Raw genomic sequence first — 22072 nt, 5'->3', positions numbered from 1 at the left:
TCAACAGGGAGTTCTCCTAGTCTCTTTGTTCTTACTGAGTTATGCACTTGAACCCAGTGATTGTTTGCCCTTATATAACGGAATATATTAGATCATTACTTGTGTGAGCTAGTTTTAACTTCCTATAACGCTGCTCTGCAGAACTTTTAAAATGTGCTTACTATTTCTTCTTTCCCCTGGGCCCCTCCAGATAAGGTTAACAAGGAGTCTGTGAAGTGTATCCAGAAGAGCATCTTCACCCTCTGTCTGGATGCTCCAGTACCAAAGGTGTCAGACGAACTCTACATGAGTCACATTGCGGCACAGATGTTGCACGGTGGTGGAAGTCGGTGGAACAGTGGCAACAGGTGGTTTGACAAAACCCTGCAGGTAGGTGAGGGGTTGCAGTCAGCTGCTGGGCAGCAACTGGGTCAGGCTCTGATCAAGCATAATTAACATAGGTGTTTCTTTTTAAAGTCTATGTGTATGGTTGTATTTGTACATATATCCAGGGGGTGTGTAGGAATATTGATCTGGGACTAATCGGGGATGTTACTGTGTGCTCTGGCAGCTGCTCTATGAATAATTTTCTTTCCAGTTGTTTTAAAGATCTTTGAAATGTTCCTTGCCTACACTTTGAAGGGACTATTATTGTTTTCTGAACTCCAATTCCTTCGCAAGCACCAGCCTTAGGGGTTGGTTGAAGCGGGGTGGAAGGGTTGTAAGATAGGAAGTGGGAGGAGAGACGGAATGATTACATCATGTGAGCTCAAAGCTCAACAAGGTAACAGATAGCAGCCCAAAGGGCCTCTTCCCTCCTATTCTCCTCCCTGCATCCCATCTACACGCAGACTTCTCTCTGTTTCCATTATCTGAACCCCCAGAGTGAACCGTTTCCCACTGAAACTGGATCCTTAACCTGCTGACCAATAGAGTCCAGTCAGTAAGGAAAGGCAGTGACACCTCTGTCACAATTATTCTAAACACTGGTGCTCCACACTGTTGTGTCCTCAGCTCCCCACTCACTCGTGACTGCATGACCAGATTTTGCTCCAACTCCGTCTACAGGTTTGCAGACGACAGCACTGTAGTGGGTCGTATCTCAAATAATGATGAGTCGGAGTAAAGGAAGGAAATAGAGGGTTTAGGGTGTCGAGACTACAACCTTTCCTTCAGTGTCAGCAAAACAAAAAGAGCTGGTCATTGACTTCAAAAAGAGGTACATTGTACTTGCTCCTGTCTACATGAATGTTGTTGAGGTTGAGAGCTTCAAGTTACTAGGAGTGAACATCACCAATAGCCTGTCCTGATTCAACCATGTAGACAGCAAAGCCCAAGATGTTCACCAATGCCTCTACTTCCTCACAAGACTAAAGAAATTTGTCATATCCCCATCAACCCTTAAACTTTTATTGATGCACTATAGAAAGCATCCTATTTGGGTGCATTGCAGCTTGGTACAACAACTGCTCAGTATGTGACCCAAGTGTAGAGTTGTAGACACAGTTCAGCACATTACAAAAACCAGCATCTCCTCCATGGACTCTGTATGTATTTTTCCCTGCCTTGTATCAAAAACCCACCTATTCCAGACATTCTCACTTCTCTGTTCTTCCACTGGACAGAAAGCACAAAAACTTTAAAGTCCATACCACCAGGCTCAAGGGCAGCTTCTATCCTGCTGTTATAAAAATCTTAAATGGTTCCCTAGTACAATAAGATCAATGTACAAGCAAATTTCTTGTCAAAATACATATATGTTACATGCACTACCTTGAAATTTGTTTTTTTTGTGGACATTTACAGGAAAAAATACAATAACATTTATGAGAAACAGGCAAGGGTAGATAAACAACAAATGTGCAAATAAAAAAATATGCTGAGAACATGAGCTGTAAGAAGTTGTTGAAAGTGAGTCTGTAGGTCTTGGGTCTGTAGTTCAGAATAGTGTGACTGAAGTTATACATGCTGGTTCAGGGGCCTGGTAAACTTGGTGAAGGATTAGTGTAAATTGATAGCATGTTTGATGGTTAGCATGGACTCAGTGGCTGAAGGTCCTGTTTCCATGTTGTATCATTCTGTGATTGTACAAGTGGTGGCGTGGGGCTTAAGGCTTCTGTACCTCTTGCCCAAAGCTAGCAGGGAGAAGATGCAGTGGCCTGGATGGTGGGGGTCTTTCTTTCTTTATCAATCTTTTTTTATCGAGTTTTGAGTAGATAAACATAACAATGATAATGATACAAAGAGATAGGGATTACATTATTGGTTAACGGATACAGAAACAGACTCCGAATAACATGTGTAATCTAAGCCTCCCAATCTCTTAGTAACTAAACATGAAAAAGATTCAAAGAAAAAAGTTTTTTTACAAGAGAAAGAAAGTCCCCCCAAACTTTAAAAAAAATCAAAATAAAAACAAAACAAAAGCTGGGCTGCCATGTTTCATTGGTTAAAATCATTATTTGTCATTAACCTTTATTTGTCCTTTATACACCAACAAAAAGTTATTGAGAAGGATTCGGAAAAGGTCAACTTACATCATATGAAAATGTTGATTAAATGGCCTCCAAGTTTCTTCAAATTTAACTGAAGGGTCGATAGTGCCACTCCTAATTTTTTCCAAGTTTAAACATGTTATCGTTTGGGAAAACCATTGAAATGTAGTAGGGGGATTAGAATCTTTCCATTTAAATAAAATGGATCTTCTGGCTATTAATGTAACAAATGCAATCAAACGGCAAGCTGAAGGGGATAAATGACTGGATTCCATCACTGGTAATCCAAAAATTGCAGTAATAGGATGAGGTTGTAAATCAATACACAAAACTGCTGAAATAATATCAAAAATATCTTTCCAATATTTTTCCAAAAGAGAGCAAGACTAGAACATATGTGTCAAGGAAGCTACCTCAGACTTACATCATATAAGCAATGTTCAGGAGAGAAATATAAACTAAAGAAAACATAATTAGGACAAATTCTATTTTAGTACAAAGTGATCAAAGTATATTGTTGATATACTACAGCGTGATTAGGGTTGTGCTGGTTGCTTCGAGAACTGAATGGTTGAAGGGAAGTAGCTTCCCTTGTTCTAGAGCTTGGTGGTATGGGACTTCAAGCTTCTGTACGTCTCACCGGATGGTAGCTGCATGGCCCAGGTGGTGAGATCTTTGATAGATTTGCTCTCTTGATACAGTCCCTCATGCAGATAACACCAAAGATGAGGACAGATGTGTCTGGCTCAGTCCACTACTCTCTGCAACTTCTTGCGTTCCTGCACATTTGAACTGCCGTGCCAGTCCTTGATGCAACCAGTCAGTATGCTTTCAACAGTACATCTGTCGAAGTTTATTACAGTGTTCGATGATATACCAAACCTCTATGTCTTCTAAGAAAGTAAAGACATTGGTGTGCTTTCCTTGTGATGCAGTGATCTGCTAGGTCCAAAATGGCTCATCTGATATGTTAATACACAGGAATTTAAAAATGACTTATTTTTCTCCACCATCTTTTTTTTTCCTCTCTCTCTTCTGCCCCCCCCATCCCCTCCCCCCCTCCCCAGTGTGGATTGGTGTACATTCACCCTCTTTCTCCTTCCTGAAGTCACCAATCAGTCTTTAGCTTTACTGATGTTCAGCAAGAGTTTAATGTTATAGCTCCTCTCAACTACAGTAGGTGTCCTATCCCACTTCCATACACTTGACTCATCCAATAATTGTACTTTTGTTGGCAAATTTGTATATGGCATTGCAGCTGGGCTTAGCCACACGGTCATGTGTGTAAAGAGAGTAGAGTGCAGGACTAAGCACCAGCCTCAAGCTGCACCAGTTTCGGGAATCATTTAGGAGAAGATGTTGTCATTGACCCTCATCAATTGAGCTCTGCCAACGAGGAAGTTGAGTATCCACTGCAGAGGGAGATGCATAATGCCATCATATCACTTGTGGCAAGTGGCTTCACTCGGGACATTCTAACTGAAACTGATCTTGTTTTCAGTGAAATTCAGCCAGCACACGGTTTCCAGTAGGGATCACCAGATGATGATCGAGGCAGAATCTTGGCTAAATTTTCTGTTCCTTTCTCATATTTAAAATCATCAGTGTTTAAAATCCTGAGGTACTGATGGTACTTTCATCATCTCTGTCACTGATGCATAAAGACAGCTCACTAACGACATTGCCTTTTCGTATGTTTTTCACAGTTCATTATCGGAGAGGACGGATCTTGTGGTTTGGCCTATGAGCATTCGTCATCAGAAGGACCTCCCATTGTTGCTCTATTGGACCATGTCTTTGAATATTGGTAAGTCTTGGTTTATTTAGGAAGTAGATTGGGGGTGGGTAGTCGAGGCAGTGTTGTTTGAAAAGCCACATAATGAGAAAACTGGTCGGAACACTTACTCTCTCCAATATTTGGGTGGGCAATGTGTTGGGTGGATGTCTGACCTCCTGTAGCGGACTCTAAATACCTGTTCTGATCATTTAACCTCCCGCTAGGGCTTGATCAGTGCAGGACAGGTGGCAGTCACTAATATTATAAAACCTTGCTGTACTAAAGAAGGCCATTCTTTGAAAGAGCTCTCTGGTTTACAGTTAAACTCTGATCTGCAATCCCATTGTTCAGAAATTCCAGTGGTTTGGCATCTGCCTTACAGGCTCGGTGTCTTGCACTCACTAAACATTTCTTATTTCAAAAATATATTTTTAATTGACTGTAAACACATCTAAGGTCATGTCTGTCCCAATGATCTTTTAACCATCAATTTAACGCATTCTGTGCCAAGCCTATTCGTGTTGTCTCCTTGGTGAGTACAGCAGTGATATGTCTGAGTGTCTGTTACACAGGGCTCACTCCTTGGTATCCAGTGGCAGCACAGTCCTTGACTGGTCTTTCCCAAGAAGCCTTTGAGTTGTCTGCGGCAAGCTTCAGTGCATCCCTGAGCTGATGTCAGCAGATTTCACTTGTGGACATCTCCTTGCGCTGGAAGTTCAACAGATTCAGGCTCTCTTGCCTTTAAACTGCCTTCATCCCATTTCCCAAGCTTCCAGATTTCACACTGTAGCTTGTATACCACTGGGTAGTCACTTAAAGTGAATTAAATGTGTTGGATTATAAATGGGAATGATATCCGATAATCTGCATTTCTACCATCCAATAGTCCCAAGGGTGCTGGTTTATCAGGGTTTTACTAAAGTGCTGTATCCCAGATATACAATATATGTATCAACAATGTTTCCCATATGTAGATCAATCTGTTAAAACCTTTAAGTCTCCTATAGGGCATTACAGCCAACAGGATGTCTTTTGAAATGTAATTGCTGTTGTAATAAGGTTAATGCCGCAACTAATTTGCATGAGGCCAGGTCCTACTAACAGTGGGAAACATGAAATCCACTATTTTTGAAATTGTACTTTAGTCAGCACTTATCTGCTGCAGCTTTGTGACTTAATTAAGAAAAGTGTTTGAGATGCAACTAGTTCTCTTACCTGCTGACTGTAACTCCATCTTTGAAGAGGCAGAAAAGAAAGGAACTCAGTAGAACAAATATACGATTTTTCTCCAAGTGGGGGGGGGGGACATGAATATTGCACAGCCACGAATATTTACGGTAGGGAATTCAGCTTTATTTACCTGGCAAGTAGTTATAATGTGATACAAAAATTATTACAACAAATAACAGATATATTTAAAGGATGGCTGGAGATATTTGTAGAAAATAAACAAGTGTAGCGGTGTGCTACACGCAGCGCTGCAATAACGACACGGAGTCAGTGAGCTGCAGTTACAAAAGAGGTTTATTCAAACTTCCCGGCCTCGCTTTAAAGCCTTCCTGATCCCGCCATCCCTGGACGGGAATGCTGTATTCACAGTCCGGTCCCGCGTGCAGGCTTTTCCCCTTGCTGGTGAAGCAGGCTTGGCGCCCTCTTTGGGACCGGCCTCAATGGCGGCATGCGCCGCTTTGGGAGCCAGTTCGAGAGCGCTGGGAAGTGGGTCGCCACATAACCCCCCCCCCTCAGAACCGGCGATACACTCCCCCACCCCCCCCAGAACCGGCGATACACCCCCCCCCCCCCCCCCCCATGTCCTCAGTCTGGGTTGGACCATGTTTGGGAGGTCTGCCTCTGCGCCGCGGTGCCTGAATCTCGACCGGCTGTGCCAAGTCCACATCGGCCGATTTAAGTCGGTCCACTGTGAAAACCTCCTCTTTCCCCCCAATGTCCAGCACAAATGTGGACCTGTTGTTTCTGATCACCGTAAAAGGCCCCTTGTAGGGCCGCTGCAGCGGTGCCCGATGTCCGGGGCAGAAACGAACTTACAGTTTTGCAGGTCTTTCGGTACACAGGTCGGGTTCTGCCCATGCTGTGAAGTGGGTATGGGGGCCAGGTTACCGAGCCTCTGGCATACTCTGCCCAGGACTGCTGTGGGTTCTTCCTCTTGCCCACTTGGGGCTGGTATGAACTCTCCTGGGACGACCAGGGGTACGCCGTACACCAACTCGGCCGACAAGGTGTGCAGATCCTCTTTGGGTGCTGTGTGGATTCCGAGCAGGACCCAGGGAAGCTCGTCCACCCAGTTAGGCCCTTTGAGGCGGGCCATGAGAGCCGACTTCAGGTGACGGTGGAAACGCTCCACTAGCCCGTTCGACTGTGGGTGGTAGGCAGTTGTGTGGTGCAGCTGTGTCCCCAAAAGGCTGGCCATAGCTGACCACAGGCTGGAGGTGAATTGTGCGCCTCTGTCGGAGGTAATGTGGGCCAGTACACCAAAGCGCGATACCCAGGTGGCAATCAGTGCCCGGGCGCAAGATTCGGAGGTGGTGTCGGTGAGCGGGACAGCTTCTGGCCATCTTGTGAACCGGTCCACGATAGTCAGGAGGTGCTGCGCTCCTCAGGACACTGGCAGGGGCCCCATGATATCCACATAAATGTGGTCAAAACGCCGGCAGGTGGGGTAGAACTGCTGCAGCAGGGCTTTGGTGTGCCACTGCACCTTGGCTGTTTGGTAGTGCATGCACGTTCTGGCCCATTCACTGACCTGCTTGAGGAGTGCGTGCCAAATGAATCTGTTGGCTACCATCCGGACGGTTGTCCTGATGGAGGGGTGCGCTAAGTTGTGAATGGAGTTGAAAACGTGCCGCCGCCAGGCTGCCGGAACGATGGGGCAGGGTTGGCCGGTGGTGTCATCACAGAGTAGGGTCCTCTCACCTGGGCCTACAGGGGGGTCCTGGAGCTGCAAACCGGAGACTGCAGGCCTGTAACTAGGGAACTCCTCGTCTGCCTGCTGCGCCTCTGCCAGCGCTTCATAGTCTAACCCCTGGGACAGGGCTTGGATGTTAGGGCGGGAGAGAGCGTCCACCACGATGTTGTCCTTTCCCGAGACATGCTGGATATCCATCGTGTATTCAGAAATGTAGGACAGATGTCACTGCTGGCGGGATGACCAGGGGTCGGATGCTTTTGTGAATGCAAAGGTAAGCGGTTTGTGGTCCGTGAACGTGGTGAAGGGCCGACCTTCTAAGAAGTACCTGAAATGCTGGATTGCCAGGTATAGCACCAACAGTTCCCGGTCGAAAGCACTGTATTTGAGCTCGGGTGGTCGTAGGTGTTTGCTGAAAAACGCCAGGGGTTGCCAGCGACCCTCGATGAGTTGTTCCAGCACTCCACTGACTGCCGTGTTGGATGCGTCCACTGTGAGGACAGTAGGGACGTCCATTCTGGGGTGCACTAGCATTGTGGCATTTGTCAAGGCTTCCTTGGCTTTAATGAAAGTGGTGGCGGACTCCTCGTCCCAGGTAATGTCCTTGCCCTTACCTGACATCAGGGCGAACAGGAGGTGCATGATTTGGGCAGCTGAAAGGAGGAAGCGGTGGTAGAAACTCACCATACCCACGAATTCCTGAAGGCCTTTGATTGTGTTGGGTCAGGGGAAATGGTGGACCGCGTCTACCTTGGTGGGCAGAGGGGTTGCCCCGTCTTTAGTAATCCTGTGGCCGGGTTGATTGTCAGGCTGTATTCACTCAGTCGGATGTAGAGTTGACGGAGGTGGGACAGATGCTCCTGAAGACTACTGCTGGCTATGAGGATGTTGTCCAAATAGATGAAAGTGAAGTCCAGGTCGTGTCCCACCTAGTCCATTAACCGCTGAAACATCTGTGCGGCATTTTACGCCGAGCAGCATGCAGAAGAACTCGAAAAGGCCGAAAGGGGTGATGAGAGCCATTTTGGGGGCGTCGTCCGGATGCATCAGGATTTGATGGTATCCCTGGACGAGGTCTACGTTTGGAGAAGATACGTGCGCCATGCAGGTTTGCTGCAAAGTCCTGAATGTGCAGCACAGGGTAGCGGTCCAGTGTTGTATCCTCATTCAGCCTGCAGTAGTCGCCGCACGGTCTCCAGCCCCCTGTTGCTTTGGGCACCATGTGCAGGGGGGAGGCCCATGGGCTGTCGGACCGCCACATGAACCCCAGTTTCTCCATCCTCTTGAACTCCTCCTTCGCCTGCCGGAGCTTGTCTGGGGGAAGCCTTCGAGCACGGGCATGGAGGGGTGGTCCTTGTGTCGGGAGGTGGTGCTGTACACCGTGTCTGGGCATGGTTGCCGTGAACTGCGGTACCAGAACCGATGGGAAATCCGCCAGGACTCTGGTGAAGTTATTGTCGGACAGCGTGATGGAGTCTAGGTGTGGGGCAAGCAACTGGGCTTCACCCAGGGAGAATGTTTGAAAGGTCTTGGCGTGGACCAGTCTCTTCCTGGGCAGGTCGACCAGTAGGCTGTGAACTCGCAAAAAATCCACTCCCAGGAGCTGTTGGGCTACGGCGGCCAGTGTGAAGTCCCACGTGAACCGGCTGGAGCCAAACTGTAGCTGCACCATATGGGTGCCGTAGGTCCTTACTGTGCTGCCGTTCGTGGTCCTCAGGGTGGGACCTGGTGCTCTGTTGCGGGTGTCGTAACTCGTCAGAGGTAAGACACTGATCTCGGCTCCGGTGTCGACCAAAAAGCGGCGTCCCATCTGCTTGTCCCAGACTACAGGAGGCTATCTCGATGGCCAGCCGCCGTAGCCATCAGCGGCGGCTGGCCCTGGCGTTTCCCGGGTACTTGCAGGACGGGCTACAGCGGCGGGCTTCTGCGCCCCACCGCTGGTGGTAGAAGCACCATTGTTCGTTGCTCTCCTCACCCCTGCCTCTGGGGTTAGTGGGCTCTGAGGCCGGGCCTGGTCTGGTCTGCTGCTGGGAGTGTGGCCTGGTGATCTGTGCGACGGACACCCCACTCTCCTTCTTGGCTTTCCACAGCACGTCTGCCCGGGCCACCACCTTCCGGGGGTCACTGAAATCCACGTCGGACAGCAGCAGGCATATGTCCTCGGGCAGCTGCTCCAGGAATGCCTGCTCAAACATGAGGCAGGACTTGTGAACTCCGGACAGGGACAGCATCTCGTTCATCAAAGCCGACGGTGGCCTGTCCCCCAAACCATCCAGGTGCAGTAAGCGGGCGGCTCGCTCGCGCCGTGAGAGTCTGAAAGTCCTTATGAGCAAGGCTTTGAATTCTGTGTATTTGCCGTCCTCCGGGGGCGACTGTATGAACCCCTCAAGCTGGGCGGCTGTCTCCTGGCCGAGGGAGCTCACCACATAATAGTAACGTGTGGCATCCGAGGTTATCTGCTGAATGTGAAATTGGGGCTTCTGCTTGCTGGAACCATAGGTGAGGTCGCAGCGTCCAGAAGCCTGGCAGTTTTAACGAAACTGCATGAAAGATGCGGCATCGTTCATCTCCGGTTCAAATATCGTTTGGGCCGTCAGGGTCACCAATTGTAGCGGTGTGCTACACGCGGCGCTGCAATAACGACACAGAGTCCGTGAGCTGCAGTTACAAAAGAGGTTTATTCAAACTTCGTGGCCTCGCTTTAAAGCCTTCCTGATCCTGCCCTCCCCGGGTGGGAATACTGTTGGGGGCGCGTACTCACAGTCCTGTCCCACGAGCGGGCTTTTCCCCTTGCTGGGGAAGCAGGCTTGGTGCCCTCTTTGGGACCTGCCTCAATGCCGGTGCACGCCTCTTTGTGAGCCGGTTCGAGTGTGCTAGGAAGTGGGTCACAAGTTTATTTGTAGAGCACTTTTCAAACACAACATTTCAAGTGCTTTACATAGAACGAGATAAAAATCAAACATCAAATTTCAGACAATATTCGAGGGAATAAAATACCACAAAAAATAGATGTGATAAATAGAAGTTACAGTACACGAGATTCTAATTAAAAGCTATAGCGAAGAGAAAAGTTTTGAGCCTCAATTTAAAAGAGCTTAAAGTTGGGGCAGACTTCAGATCCTCTGGCAGATTATTCCAGATATGTGGAGCATAGTAACTAAAACCTGCTTCACCATGTTTAGTTTTGACCCTGGGGGCCGTAAGCAGACCCGTCCCAAACAACCTGAGAGCTCAGGAAGATTCATAATGCAGCAGGATATCGAAGTGTATTTTGCCCCTCGACCATTCAGTGCTTTATAAACCAGCAGTAATACTTTAAAGTCAATCCTCTGATGGACAGGAAGCCAGTGTAATGATCTGAGAATTGGGGTGATGTGTTCTACTTTCTTAGTCTTAGTGAAGACCAGCAGCAGCGTTCTGAATGAGTTGCAGCTGTCTGAGGGATCTTTTTCAGAGACCTGTGAAAACGTCATTACAGTAGTCAAGCTGACTAAAAATAAATGCGTGGATGAGATTTTCTAGATCTTGCTGAGGCACAAGAAATAAGGTGCTGTATCATTGGACGAAATGGCATGTTTTCTCTGTAAGTTCTACAGGAGTGCTACATAAACGAGTGTTCAGTGCATTTTTTTTTTAATTCCAGCAACACCTTGGAGATGGTTCGTTCTCCTATGATTCCATTGGCCATGCCTCGGAAGCTGCGTTTCAATATCACGCCTGACATAAAGAGGGACATTGAGAAAGCAAAGCAGAACCTCAACATGTGAGAGCTTCTTTTAAAATTCTTAGTGGGGTTGTGGATGCCACTGGTTAAGTTAGTATTTATTTCTCCATCCTCCTAAACGTGCTTAACATGACAGCAGGTTGCTTTTTTACATTGGTGCAGTTCTGTGTAGTGAAGGTTTTCCCTGACTGCTGTGAGGAAGGGACTCCCAGGATGTTAACCCAGTAATAATGTATGTTTGAGTGAGGATGGTTGGCACTTTGGACAGAATCCTGGGGAGCTGCCCACTGTCACTTGGAAAGAGTTGATTATTCTTTGTGGGAGGTGGTTGCACTCATAGTACCACCAAGATACACTGCCCCATTTTCCTTTCATCTTGCCCCCGAAGCAGCTGGTTGGGTTTTAGGGGGTGGTAATGCTGCCAATGGCTTGGGATACCCAGATCATGGGTGGAAGTGGGGGGGGGGGGGGAGTAAAGAGAGAAGAAAAGTCAGAATTCCTTTCTTTTGCAAACCCTTGTGAATATGTGCACAAATTCAGTAAGAGCAGGATTGGGTTCTTCTGCAGTAATGAAAAGGATTGGGATAAACAAATGGCTTTTCAATGTCATTCTGTTGTTCTATAATAAGATTCCTGAACTTTTACATCAATTCCACTTTCCCATTCTGTAGAGTTCCATAGATGCCCAACCTTCCAATTTTCTTCAAGATGTTGTTTCACTTTTATTCTTCTATTAAAGAGCTGTCCCACAAAGACTACGACAGTTTCTCATTCTAAGTTGTGTGTAGACTCAATTTTCCTCCATCTTCTCTTCACCCAGCGATCAATCAGCTGAATTTCTGTTGTAACCTTCTCTGGGTAAGACCAAAAACACTATTCTTGTGGTGTAGACCCACAAAACTCCTACATAAATGCCGAAAATTCTTCCAATCCTTTTGCAAAAAAGGCACATATATTGTATGTTTATTAATAATTGCTGTACTGTAGCGACCCACTTCCCAGCACACTTGAACTGGCTCACAAAGTGGCACACATTAAGGCCTGTCCCAAAGAGGGCGCCAAGCCTGCTTCACCAGCAAGGGACGGGACTGTGAATACGCGCCCCCTACAGCATTCCCACCCGGGGAAGGCAGGAACAGGAAGGCTTTAAAGCGAAGCCGCGAAGTTTGACTAAACCTCTTTGCAACTGCAACTCATCGACTACATGTCTTTATTTCAGCACTGCATGTAGCACACCACTACAATTGGTGACCCCGACGGCCCAAACAATATTTGGACCGGAGATGAACGATGGCACATCTGTTCATGCGGTTTTGTTAAAACTGCCAAGCTTCTGGATGCTGCAACCTCACCTCACCTCACCTCACCAGCAAGCAGAAGCCCAATTCCAAATTCGGCAGATAACCTGGGATACCACACATTACTACTATGTGGTGAGCTCCCTCGACTGGGAGACAGCCGCCCAGGTTGAGGGGTTCATACAGTCGCCCCCGGAGGACGGCAAATACACAGAATTCAAAGCCTTGCTCATAAGGACTTTCAGACTCTCACGGCGCGAGTGAGCTGCCTGCTTACTGCGCCTGGATGGTTTGGGGGACAGGCCACCATCGGCTTTGATGAACGAGATGCTGTCCCTGTCCGGAGTTCACTTGGGACTTCACACTGGCTGCCATAGCCTAACTGCTCCTGGGAGCGGATTTTTTGCGAGTTCACAGCCTACTGGTCGACCTGCCCAGGAAGAGACTGGTCCACGCTGAGACCTTTCAAATATTCTGCCAGGAGAAGCCCAGTTGCCAGCCTAGACTCTATCACACTGTCCGACAACAACTTCATCAGAGTCCTGGCAGATTTCCCATCAGTTCTGGCGCCACAGTTCACGGCAGCCATGCCCAGACACGGCATACAGCACCACATCCCGACACAAGGACCACCCCTCCATGCCCGTACTCGAAGGCTTCCCCCGGACAGGCTCCGACTGGCGAAGGAGGAGTTCAAGAGGATGGAGGAATTGGGGATCATACGGCAGTCCGACAGCCCATGGGCCTCCCACCTGCACATGGTGCCCAAAGCAACAGGGGGCTGAAGACCATGCGGTGACTACCGCAGGCTGAACAAGGCTACAACACCGGACCGTTACCCTGTGCCACACATTCAGGACTTTGCAGCAAACCTGCATGGCGCACGGATCTTCTCCAAGGTAGACCTCGTCCGGGGATACCATCAAATCCTGATGCATCCGGACGACGTCCCCAAAACGGCTCTCATCACCCCGTTCGGCCTTTTCAAGTTCTTCCGCATGCCGTTCGGCCTAAAGAATGCCACACAGACGTTTCAGCGGTTAATGGACGCGGTGGGACACGACCTGGACTTCGCTTTCATCTATTTGGACAACATCCTCATAGCCAGCAGTAGTCATCAGGAGCATCTGTCCCACCTCCGTCAACCCTATGTCCGACTGAGTGAATACGGCCTGACAATCAACCCGGCCAAATGCCAGTTTGGGCTCAACACCATCGTCTTCCTGGGCCACAGGATTACTAAAGATGGGGCAACCTCTTAGCCCGCCAAGGTAGACGTGGTCCGTCATTTTCCCCAACCCAACACAATCAAAGGGTATGGTGAATTTCTACCACCACTTCCTCCCTTCAGCTGCCCAAATCATGCGCCTCCTGTTCGCCCTGATGTCAGGTAAGGGCAAGGACATTACCTGGGACGAGGAGTCCGCCACCGCTTTCGTTAAAACTAAAGAGGCCTTGGCAAATGCCGTGATGCTAGTGCACCCCAGAACAGACGTCCCTACCGCCCTCACAGTGGATGCATCCAACACGGCAGTCGGTGGGGTACTGGAGCAACTCATCGCGGGTCGCTGGCAACCCCTGGCGTTTTTCAGCTAACACTGAAGACCACTCGAGCTCAAATACAGTGCTTTCGACCAGGAACTGTTGGTGCTATACCTGGCAATCAGGCATTTCACATACTTCCTAGAAGGTAGGCCCTTCACCTTGTTCACGGACCACAAACCTCTTACCTTTGCGTTCACGAAAGCATCCGACCCCTGGTCGTCCTGCCAGCAGCGACATCTGTCCTACATCTCCGAATACACGAAGGATGTCCGGCATGTCTCGGAAAAGAACAATGTCATGGCGGACGCTCTCTCCAGACCTAACATCCAAGCCCTGTCCCAGGGGTTAGACTATGAAGCGCTGGCAGAGGCGCAGCAGGCAGATGAGGAGTTCCCTAGTTACAGAACCGCAGTCTCTGGCTTGCAGCTCCAGGACCTCCCCGTAGGCCCAGGTGAGAGGACCCTACTCTGTGACATCACCACCGGCCAACCCCGCCCTGTTGTCCCAGCAGCCTGGCGGCGGCACATTTTCAACTTCATTCACAACTTAGCGCACCCCTCCATCAGGACAACCGTCCGGATGGTAGCCAACAGGTTCGTTTGGCACAGACTCCACAAGCAGGTCAGTGAATGGGCCAGAACGTGCATGCACTGCCAGACGGCCAAGGTGCAGCGGCACACCAAAGCCCTGCTGCAGCAGTTCCACCCCACCCGCCAGCATTTTGACCACATTCAGACCAGTGTCTGCCAGTGTCGCGAGGAGCACGGCACCTCCTGACTGTCGTGGACCGGTTCACAGGATGGCCAGAGGCAGTCCTGCTTACCGACACCACCTCCGAATCTTGTGCCCGGGCAGTGATTGCAACCTGGGTATTTCGCTTTGGTGTACTGGCCCACATTACCTCCGACAGAGGCGTCCAGTTCACCTTCAGCCTGTGGTCAGCTATGGCCAGCCTTTTGGGGACACAGCTGCACCACACAACTGCCTACAACCCACAGTCGAACGGACTAGTGGAGCGTTTCCACCGTCACCTGAAGTCGGCTCTCATGGCCCGCCTCAAAGGGCCTAACTGGGTGGACGAGCTTCCCTGGGTCCTGCTTGGAATCCACACGATACCCAAAGAGGATCTGCACACCTCGTCAGCCGAGTTGGTGTACGGCGCACCCCTGGTCATCCCAGGAGAGTTCATACCAGCCCCAAGGGGGCAAGAGGAAGAACCTGCAGCAGTCCTGGGCAGACTACGCAAGAGGCTTGGTAACCTGGCCCCCATACCCACTTTGCAGCATGGGCAGAACCCGACCTGCGTACCCAAAGACCTGCAAAACTGTAAGTTCGTTTTTGTACGATGGGGCAGACATCGGGCACCGCTACAGTGGCCCTACAAGAGGCCGTTTACGGTGATCAGAAACAACGGGTCCACATTCGTGCTGGACATTGGGGGAAAAGAGGAGGTTTTCACAGTGGACCGACTCAAACCAGCCCATTAAAATATTTGCCAGTCTTCAGTTCAAGTTGAACGATGTCACATTTTCCGACATTTTATTCCATGATACTTTCTACTCGTTCATTTACTCTGTTGGTATTTCTTTGTACGTACTTGCCGTTCTCTTGAGAGTTTTATTTTTTTCTCACCTTGCTCCTCATTATCAGCAAACTTGGAAGGATTAAATTTGGTCCTATGATCTAAATCGGTGTAAATTGCACCTTGCTGCACTCCATTAGTCACCTCTCACCACACTAAAATGACCTCGCAATATATTCTCCATTAACCAACATTAAACATGGATAGCCTATCCAGTAATGACTGGGTTTGCACATTAAGTACTGCCACTGCTGGGAGAGCCATCACACATAATTGTATTCTGATACAATGAACATAATGGCAGAGGTTAGAGAAAATGCCAGTGTCATTGAAGGCGATTTGAGACTAATGGTTGTTTTCCTTTCTTACTAGGATGGTGCGTGATATGGATATAAAATGCTTTGTGTTCCAGCATTTTGGGAAAGAATTTGTGAAGTCCCAGAAGCTGAGCCCAGATGCGTTTATCCAGGTTGCTTTGCAGCTGGCTTATTACAGGTGTGAGTAACATCTCAGATCCACCGTACTCAATATTCCCTGTGTATCGAAAAGTAGAATTTTACACCATAGAAAAGAAACTCCTTACTCCATCATTGATGTGCTCACTCATTGAAAAACCTATTTTTTCCTCCTTTAATACATATCAATTTCCCTTTAAAGGGTATTGTTGAATTTGCTTCCACTATCCTTTCCGAAGCATTGTAACAGATCATAGCAACATGCTGAACTTTTACAAAACAATGTACTTTTATCTTCTTTTGCTACTTCTATCTCTTATCTTCCATTAAGACAAGCTATCAAAATGTCTTATGAATTTTGGAAATTTCTTTAAACTCCCCTTTAAGTTTTGCAGTTGTGTGGAGAATGAGCCAATTTTCCGCAGTCCACGTTAACTGAACTCCTAACATTACCATTGATCTTCTCCACGCCCTTACTAAGCCCTAACAACTCTCCTGGTGTGATGCATAGAGATGGATGAATATCTTTTGCTTATTTTTTATGCTCAAAACTATAAGGCCCACAATTCTGTATGCTACTTAAAATATTATTATAAAAACCTAGTAATGTTTTGTATCCCCTTCTGAGCATGTACTTTACCTCAGCCCTAGAATGTTGAGTAGCAGCTGATTCTGGCCGATCCCATATTAATGATATCGCTGACTGTGTCCCGGAATAAAGTGAAGTTGGTCTCGGTTTTGTACCCACAAACTCCCATTTCCACCTTGCATGTTTCGTCCGGTGCTGCCTCGGTGTTTTGTGCGGCACAAACATTCTGTAGGGCATCATAGCAGTATTCTTCTCTGCCTCGTAGAACATTTTTGTTCACTGGAACATAGTACCATTCAGTCCACCATGTCTCTTTTGCTGTTCAGAGTCAAAGTCGAGTTCATTGTCTTGGCACAAGTACAGACTTGCATGCTCAGTTGCAATGAAAATTTGCAGCAGCAGTATCAGGCGTGTAGCATTAGGTACACAACACTGAAAGGGCATTTTGTTTAAGCAATGTTTTTTAAATACTTGTTAAAGATTGAAACCACTTCTAAGGTCAGAATTGGCAACTCTACACAGGAACTAATGAAAGGGATTTAACTAGATACAAAGCTGGTGTTCCTGCACTTCCCTCAAACATAAAAGTGTATTTTTTTTAAAGTGTATTCACCACAACTGTAAAATTTTCTTTTAAATAGTTGAGCAGATATAAGACCTCTAGTAGATTGCCCATTTTAAATACTGGGGACTTGCAGCTGCTGAACGAACAGTCCAACAAACCACTCTACATGCAGCCAACTTCCTTGGAAGAAATCCCTCAATGGGTTCAGGATCTTTTCAATCAGATATACATCTGCATGAACATGAAATTCTTAACATTTGTTGTTTGCATCGTCATCCCTAGTAAGTAGAACATTTATTGCCCATGTCCAGTTATGCTTGGAATCGTTTTTGAACTGCTGTAGAGCCTTCTGCTGAAGGTACCTCTGCAATGATTTTGAATGGGAAGTTAAAGGATTTAGCGATGATGATGAATAGTGGCATATTTCCAAGTCAGGATCGTGTGCAACCCGGAGTGAAGCCAGAAGGCAGTGCTGTTGCCTTATACCTTTTGCTTCATCCTTGGTGGTGGAGGACATAGGTTTGGGATGTTCTGTTTGACTTTGTCGACAGGTGATATGCTCTGCAGCTTCGGTGGAAGGTATGCCAATAAAATCGACTGCTTTGTCCTTGATGGTATTTAGCTCCCCGTGGACTACATCCAGGGGAGTGTAGAGTATTCCATTACGTTCCTGACTCATGCCTTGTAGAAGGTGGAGAGGCTTGGGTGGCAGGAGTCAAGTCATTGAGATGATGGTTCTGCTGTTTTTATGTGGCTGGTGCAGTTAATAGTGACACCACAACAGGATGATGGCAGTGGGGCATTCAGTGATGGTAATACCAAAAGTACAGTAGGTGGTTAGATTCTTGTTGGACATAATCCATTGACTGGCACTTCCATGTACAAGTCTGTACCAAAATGACATCCATGTCTTGGTGCATGGAGACGTGGATTGTATCATCACTGAGGAGTTGCTCATGGAATGGAAACAGCAAAATGGTAATGGGCCAAAGCATATTTGTTTTTTGTGGGGAAGACAACTATTTGGTATATAAATATGCAGGGAAAGGAGTGATGTAGACCTTTTGCAGATATAAGGTGTTAGTGTAATTGGGGATCATGAGCTTAATTAATTCAGCACAACATCATAGGCCGAAGGGCTTGTTCCTGTGCTATAATGTTCTAACACATCCCCTTTTTGTGAAGAAAAGAAGGCAACTGATGAAGCAGATAAAAGATGGGCATTGGTGCTACCCTGAGGAATTCCTGTGACAACATGATTAAGTCCAATATCTGTAATCATCATCCCTTTTTTTACTAAGCTTGTTTTGTCTTTTGCCTACTAATTTCATTTTTACCAAGGCTCTTCAGTGCCATTTGGTCAATTGCTGCTTTGGTGTCAGAGGTGATCACTCACTTTCAACTCTTGACATTCAACTTCAACCAAGTTTTGTGGAGCTGGGTAGTTATGGCTAAACCAGACTGGACACTTGACTTATGATAGTACTGTCAAAGACACTTTCATCACATGTAGACCTGGTGATTATTAGCTGGACTCAATCTGTCCTGCTTTTTATGACCAGGGCAGACTTGGGCAATTTTCCAAATATCAAAAACCACTGATATCCAAAGGAAACATGCTTTCTGGGTAGAATTGTCCAAAATTAACTAGTAAGATCAATCCCTTCTCTACCTTGTAGTCATACAGCACTGAAAGAGGCCCTTCAGCCCATCTAGGCTATGCCAAGCTGTTAATCCACCCAGTCTCATTGACCTGCACCTGGATCATTGTCATCCATACCCTTCCAGTCCACGTACCTATGCAAATTTCTCTTGTGTTGAAATTGAACCTACATCCACCAATTCCACTGGCAGCTCATTATACACTCTCATCACCCTGTGAGTGAAGAAATTCCCCCTCAGGTTCTTCTTAAACATTTCACCTTTCATCCTTAATCCATGACCTCTAGTTCTAGCCTCACCCAACCTCAGTGGGGGGTGAGGGGGAGACCTGCTTGCATTTATCCAGTCTGTGCCCCTCATAATTTTGCATACTCTTATCAAATCTTGATTTTAAAAAGGTAAGGTTGAAAAGTTCAGGGTGTTGGGGCCCAAGGCAAGGTATGGGCTGGTTCAGATCGTTGCTCCACAGCGTTTACTCAACTCTGCACTAAGCTATGGGACTCTCTTGTGGACTTCAGTTCAGAAACACTATTTGCTTGCGGTTACTGTTTGCATGATTTTTTTTCTCCATTGCATGTTGGGTGTTTGACAGTCTTTTTAGGGGTTATTTCATTTTCTTATGGACATGATGTGTTTTCTTTATTCCCTGCATTGGGTGTTAGACAGTCTTTTTTTCATATATATGGGGTTTGTTTTTGGGTTTCTTTGTTTCGTGGCTGCCTGTTAAGAGATAAATCTCAAGGTTGTATAATGTGTTCATACTTTTGATAAAATGTACTTTGAACTTCAATCTCCCCTCATTCTCACACACTCTATGGAATAAAGTCCTAACTTAATCAACCAAGTAGTTTGATCACAAAACTGTCCACCTTCGTCAATTTGGTCTGCTTGTCTCTCGGCAGGATATACGGCATGCAGTGTGCAACCTATGAAAGTGCGTCCCTGCGGAAGTTTCACCTTGGGCGCACTGACACAATTCGCTCAGCCTCAGTCGAATCCTCAGCCTTTGTACATGCCATGGATGACCCACAGGAACAGGTACTCGTATCGCTGAAATGCTACATTCCTAGCACAAACAAAACCACTTGGAGCAGAGACGTAATTTGAAAGCTTTATTTTCTCACATCATCTCCAATTCACAGATTCAAACATTATTAACAATAAGTATTCAGTATGAAGTGTGATGATACTAAAAGGGTTTGATAAAGAAAAGGTTGTGTCCATTATATACCAGATGTTGGACTGCTCAATTGTCCTAGCATTTCATTACTTGATGCCATGAGTATGTGACACTTCACAAAAGCACCAGAGATGGGGAGAAGTAGTAAGAGTGATGGAGTCACTTAAACAGAAAATGTGGAAAGGGTGTTAGATAAATAAAGTGAGGGGTGAAAGAATACAGAGTTGTGATGAAAGCCCAGGAAAAGTGAAAATTGATCATTCGCAGAACTAGCAAAATAGGCCTCATGGCCACCTGTTTTGTCTGATTATATATTTTTAAAAGTCTGTTTAAATTAATTGTTGGGGGAGAAGAGACTTTTTCAAATGCATGCATTTTATGTATAACATTTGCTACTCCCTATCCCACTCCCAATTTCTCTTGCGTTTGACTTGCATTGGCTTCTGACCCTGCAAATTGGTAATACAGCAGCCAACTTGCACACAGCAATACACATTGGCTTTAGGGGAATAGAATCAATTAGCAGCAGGTTGAAAAGAATGCCTTTGTTTTTCTTCAAAGTGATGATTGTGTAGTCATTGGCATTCAGTCAGGAGAGCAAACCAGTGTCAGTTTAAGTTGGTGTTGACTTCATTAATGTACATTGCCTCAGAATTACACTGGCATGGTGTCTTGGGCAATGTTGACCACGTGGTGATTGGGGTAAAACTGAACTGCAGTGACATGAGAATACATCCAATAGATGAATGAGATGGACACACAAGTTCTGCTAAGGTCACATAGAGTTTAAAAAGAGTACCAGCAGGAATTGATTGGCTATCTTTTCTGTTGCAAGGTACAGTGGTTTGTGAATCTGATGATCCTTTTAGTTATTTATGGAAGATATTTTTGGAAGTGTTTTTTATTACCCTTCAACCATCAGGGTCCTGAACCAGCATGAAGAACTTCACTCATCTCAACACTGAACTGAATCCACAACCCGTGGACTCTACAATCCGTGCTCTCAGTATTAATTATTTTTTATATATATTTACAGATTGTTCATCTTTTGTAGATTGTGTATCCGCCTTTCTGTAGTTTTCCATAGATTCTATTGTATCGCTCCGTTCTAATGTGAATGCCTGCAACAAAATTAACTTTGTACTTTGTACTTTTTTTAACTAATTATCCCTGAACTGATATAATTAAGTTGATCAAACGGGAGGGTGTTTAGACTAGACTGGGTAAGGGCAGATTTTTTCCCGGAAGGTCATTGGTCAGATATATGGGATGTTTGCAGCAATTTGGAGGCTTTATTGGGACTATTACAAATTCAGATATCAGTCTTGAATTCCAGATTTTAGTTTTTTGAATTAAGTTTCCCCAGCTGCCAGGGTAGGATTCAAACTCTTGATACTATTTCAGTGATACAGGTCTCTGGATGCTAGCTCAATAAGAGAGCTATGATATCAAACTATCTGAGAGGTGTATTGTTAATTTCTGAATACTTACTAGCCCAGCTACATTTTCTTTCCTCCCTGAAAAAGCAAGACAGTTCTTCACACTAGTGCAGTATGGACCTGGGTTCACTCCTGACACTGGTATTGTCTGATCAAGAGTTTGTATTTTCTTTGTAAACCATGGGGTTTTCCTGAGTGCTCTGGTCTCCCCTCACAGCCTGAAGATATAATGGGTAAATTGGCTACTCTAAATGTGTAGGTTAATGTTAAAAAGAATCAATGGGAAATTGATTGTCTTACTGTATGTGAGAGAGAATAAGTTGCAGAGGGATGAGAAAACATAGCGACAAATTATTAAAATTTGCAAACAAGACGGTAATTTAACTGCTGATCATAAAGAAATTAATAATACTTTTCAAGATTTTTATAAATCTTTATATCAATCAGAATTTGATGGTGACCAGTCCATGATAGATAATTTTTTTAACAATTTGAATATTCCTAAACTGATTGATGAAGACCATAGCTTGTTAGATGCTCCTATCTCTATGGTGGAAATAGGAGAGGCTATCTCATCAATGAATTCAGGGAAAGCTCCTGGTCCTGATGGTTATATAGTAGAATTTTTTAAAACTTTTTCTTCTTTGCTCTCTCCTTGGTTATGTGAAATTTTTAATGATGCGTTTGCTAAGAAGAGATTACCTCAATCTTTTTATGAAGCTAATATCTCTCTAATTCTTAAAAAAGATAAAGATCCTACTTTATGTACATCTTATCGCCCTATATCACTATTAAATGTAGATTCTAAGATTCTTACAAAAATTTTAGCCATTAGATTAGAAAAAGTACTATCACAGAT

General features: G+C 46.0%; 1 protein-coding gene across 5 annotated transcripts in view; it reads left to right on the top strand.

Moving 5' to 3' along the window:
• The window catches only part of crata (carnitine O-acetyltransferase a), a 56134-nt gene that overhangs the window by 23100 nt on the left and 10962 nt on the right, over positions 1 to 22072 (top strand). For all 5 annotated transcript variants that reach the window (XM_059994168.1, XM_059994170.1, XM_059994167.1 and 2 more), the window contains 5 exons: positions 191 to 369; positions 4181 to 4281; positions 10818 to 10937; positions 15696 to 15818; positions 19497 to 19632. In XM_059994168.1, coding sequence (XP_059850151.1) covers positions 191 to 369; positions 4181 to 4281; positions 10818 to 10937; positions 15696 to 15818; positions 19497 to 19632 — 659 coding nt within the window. The remainder of the gene's footprint in view (positions 1 to 190; positions 370 to 4180; positions 4282 to 10817; positions 10938 to 15695; positions 15819 to 19496; positions 19633 to 22072) is intronic.

This window comes from Hypanus sabinus, chromosome 18 (genome assembly GCF_030144855.1).
Source record: "Hypanus sabinus isolate sHypSab1 chromosome 18, sHypSab1.hap1, whole genome shotgun sequence".
In the NCBI taxonomy this organism is placed as follows: Eukaryota; Metazoa; Chordata; class Chondrichthyes; order Myliobatiformes; family Dasyatidae; genus Hypanus; species Hypanus sabinus.
This window is presented reverse-complemented; position numbering and strand designations above follow the sequence as displayed.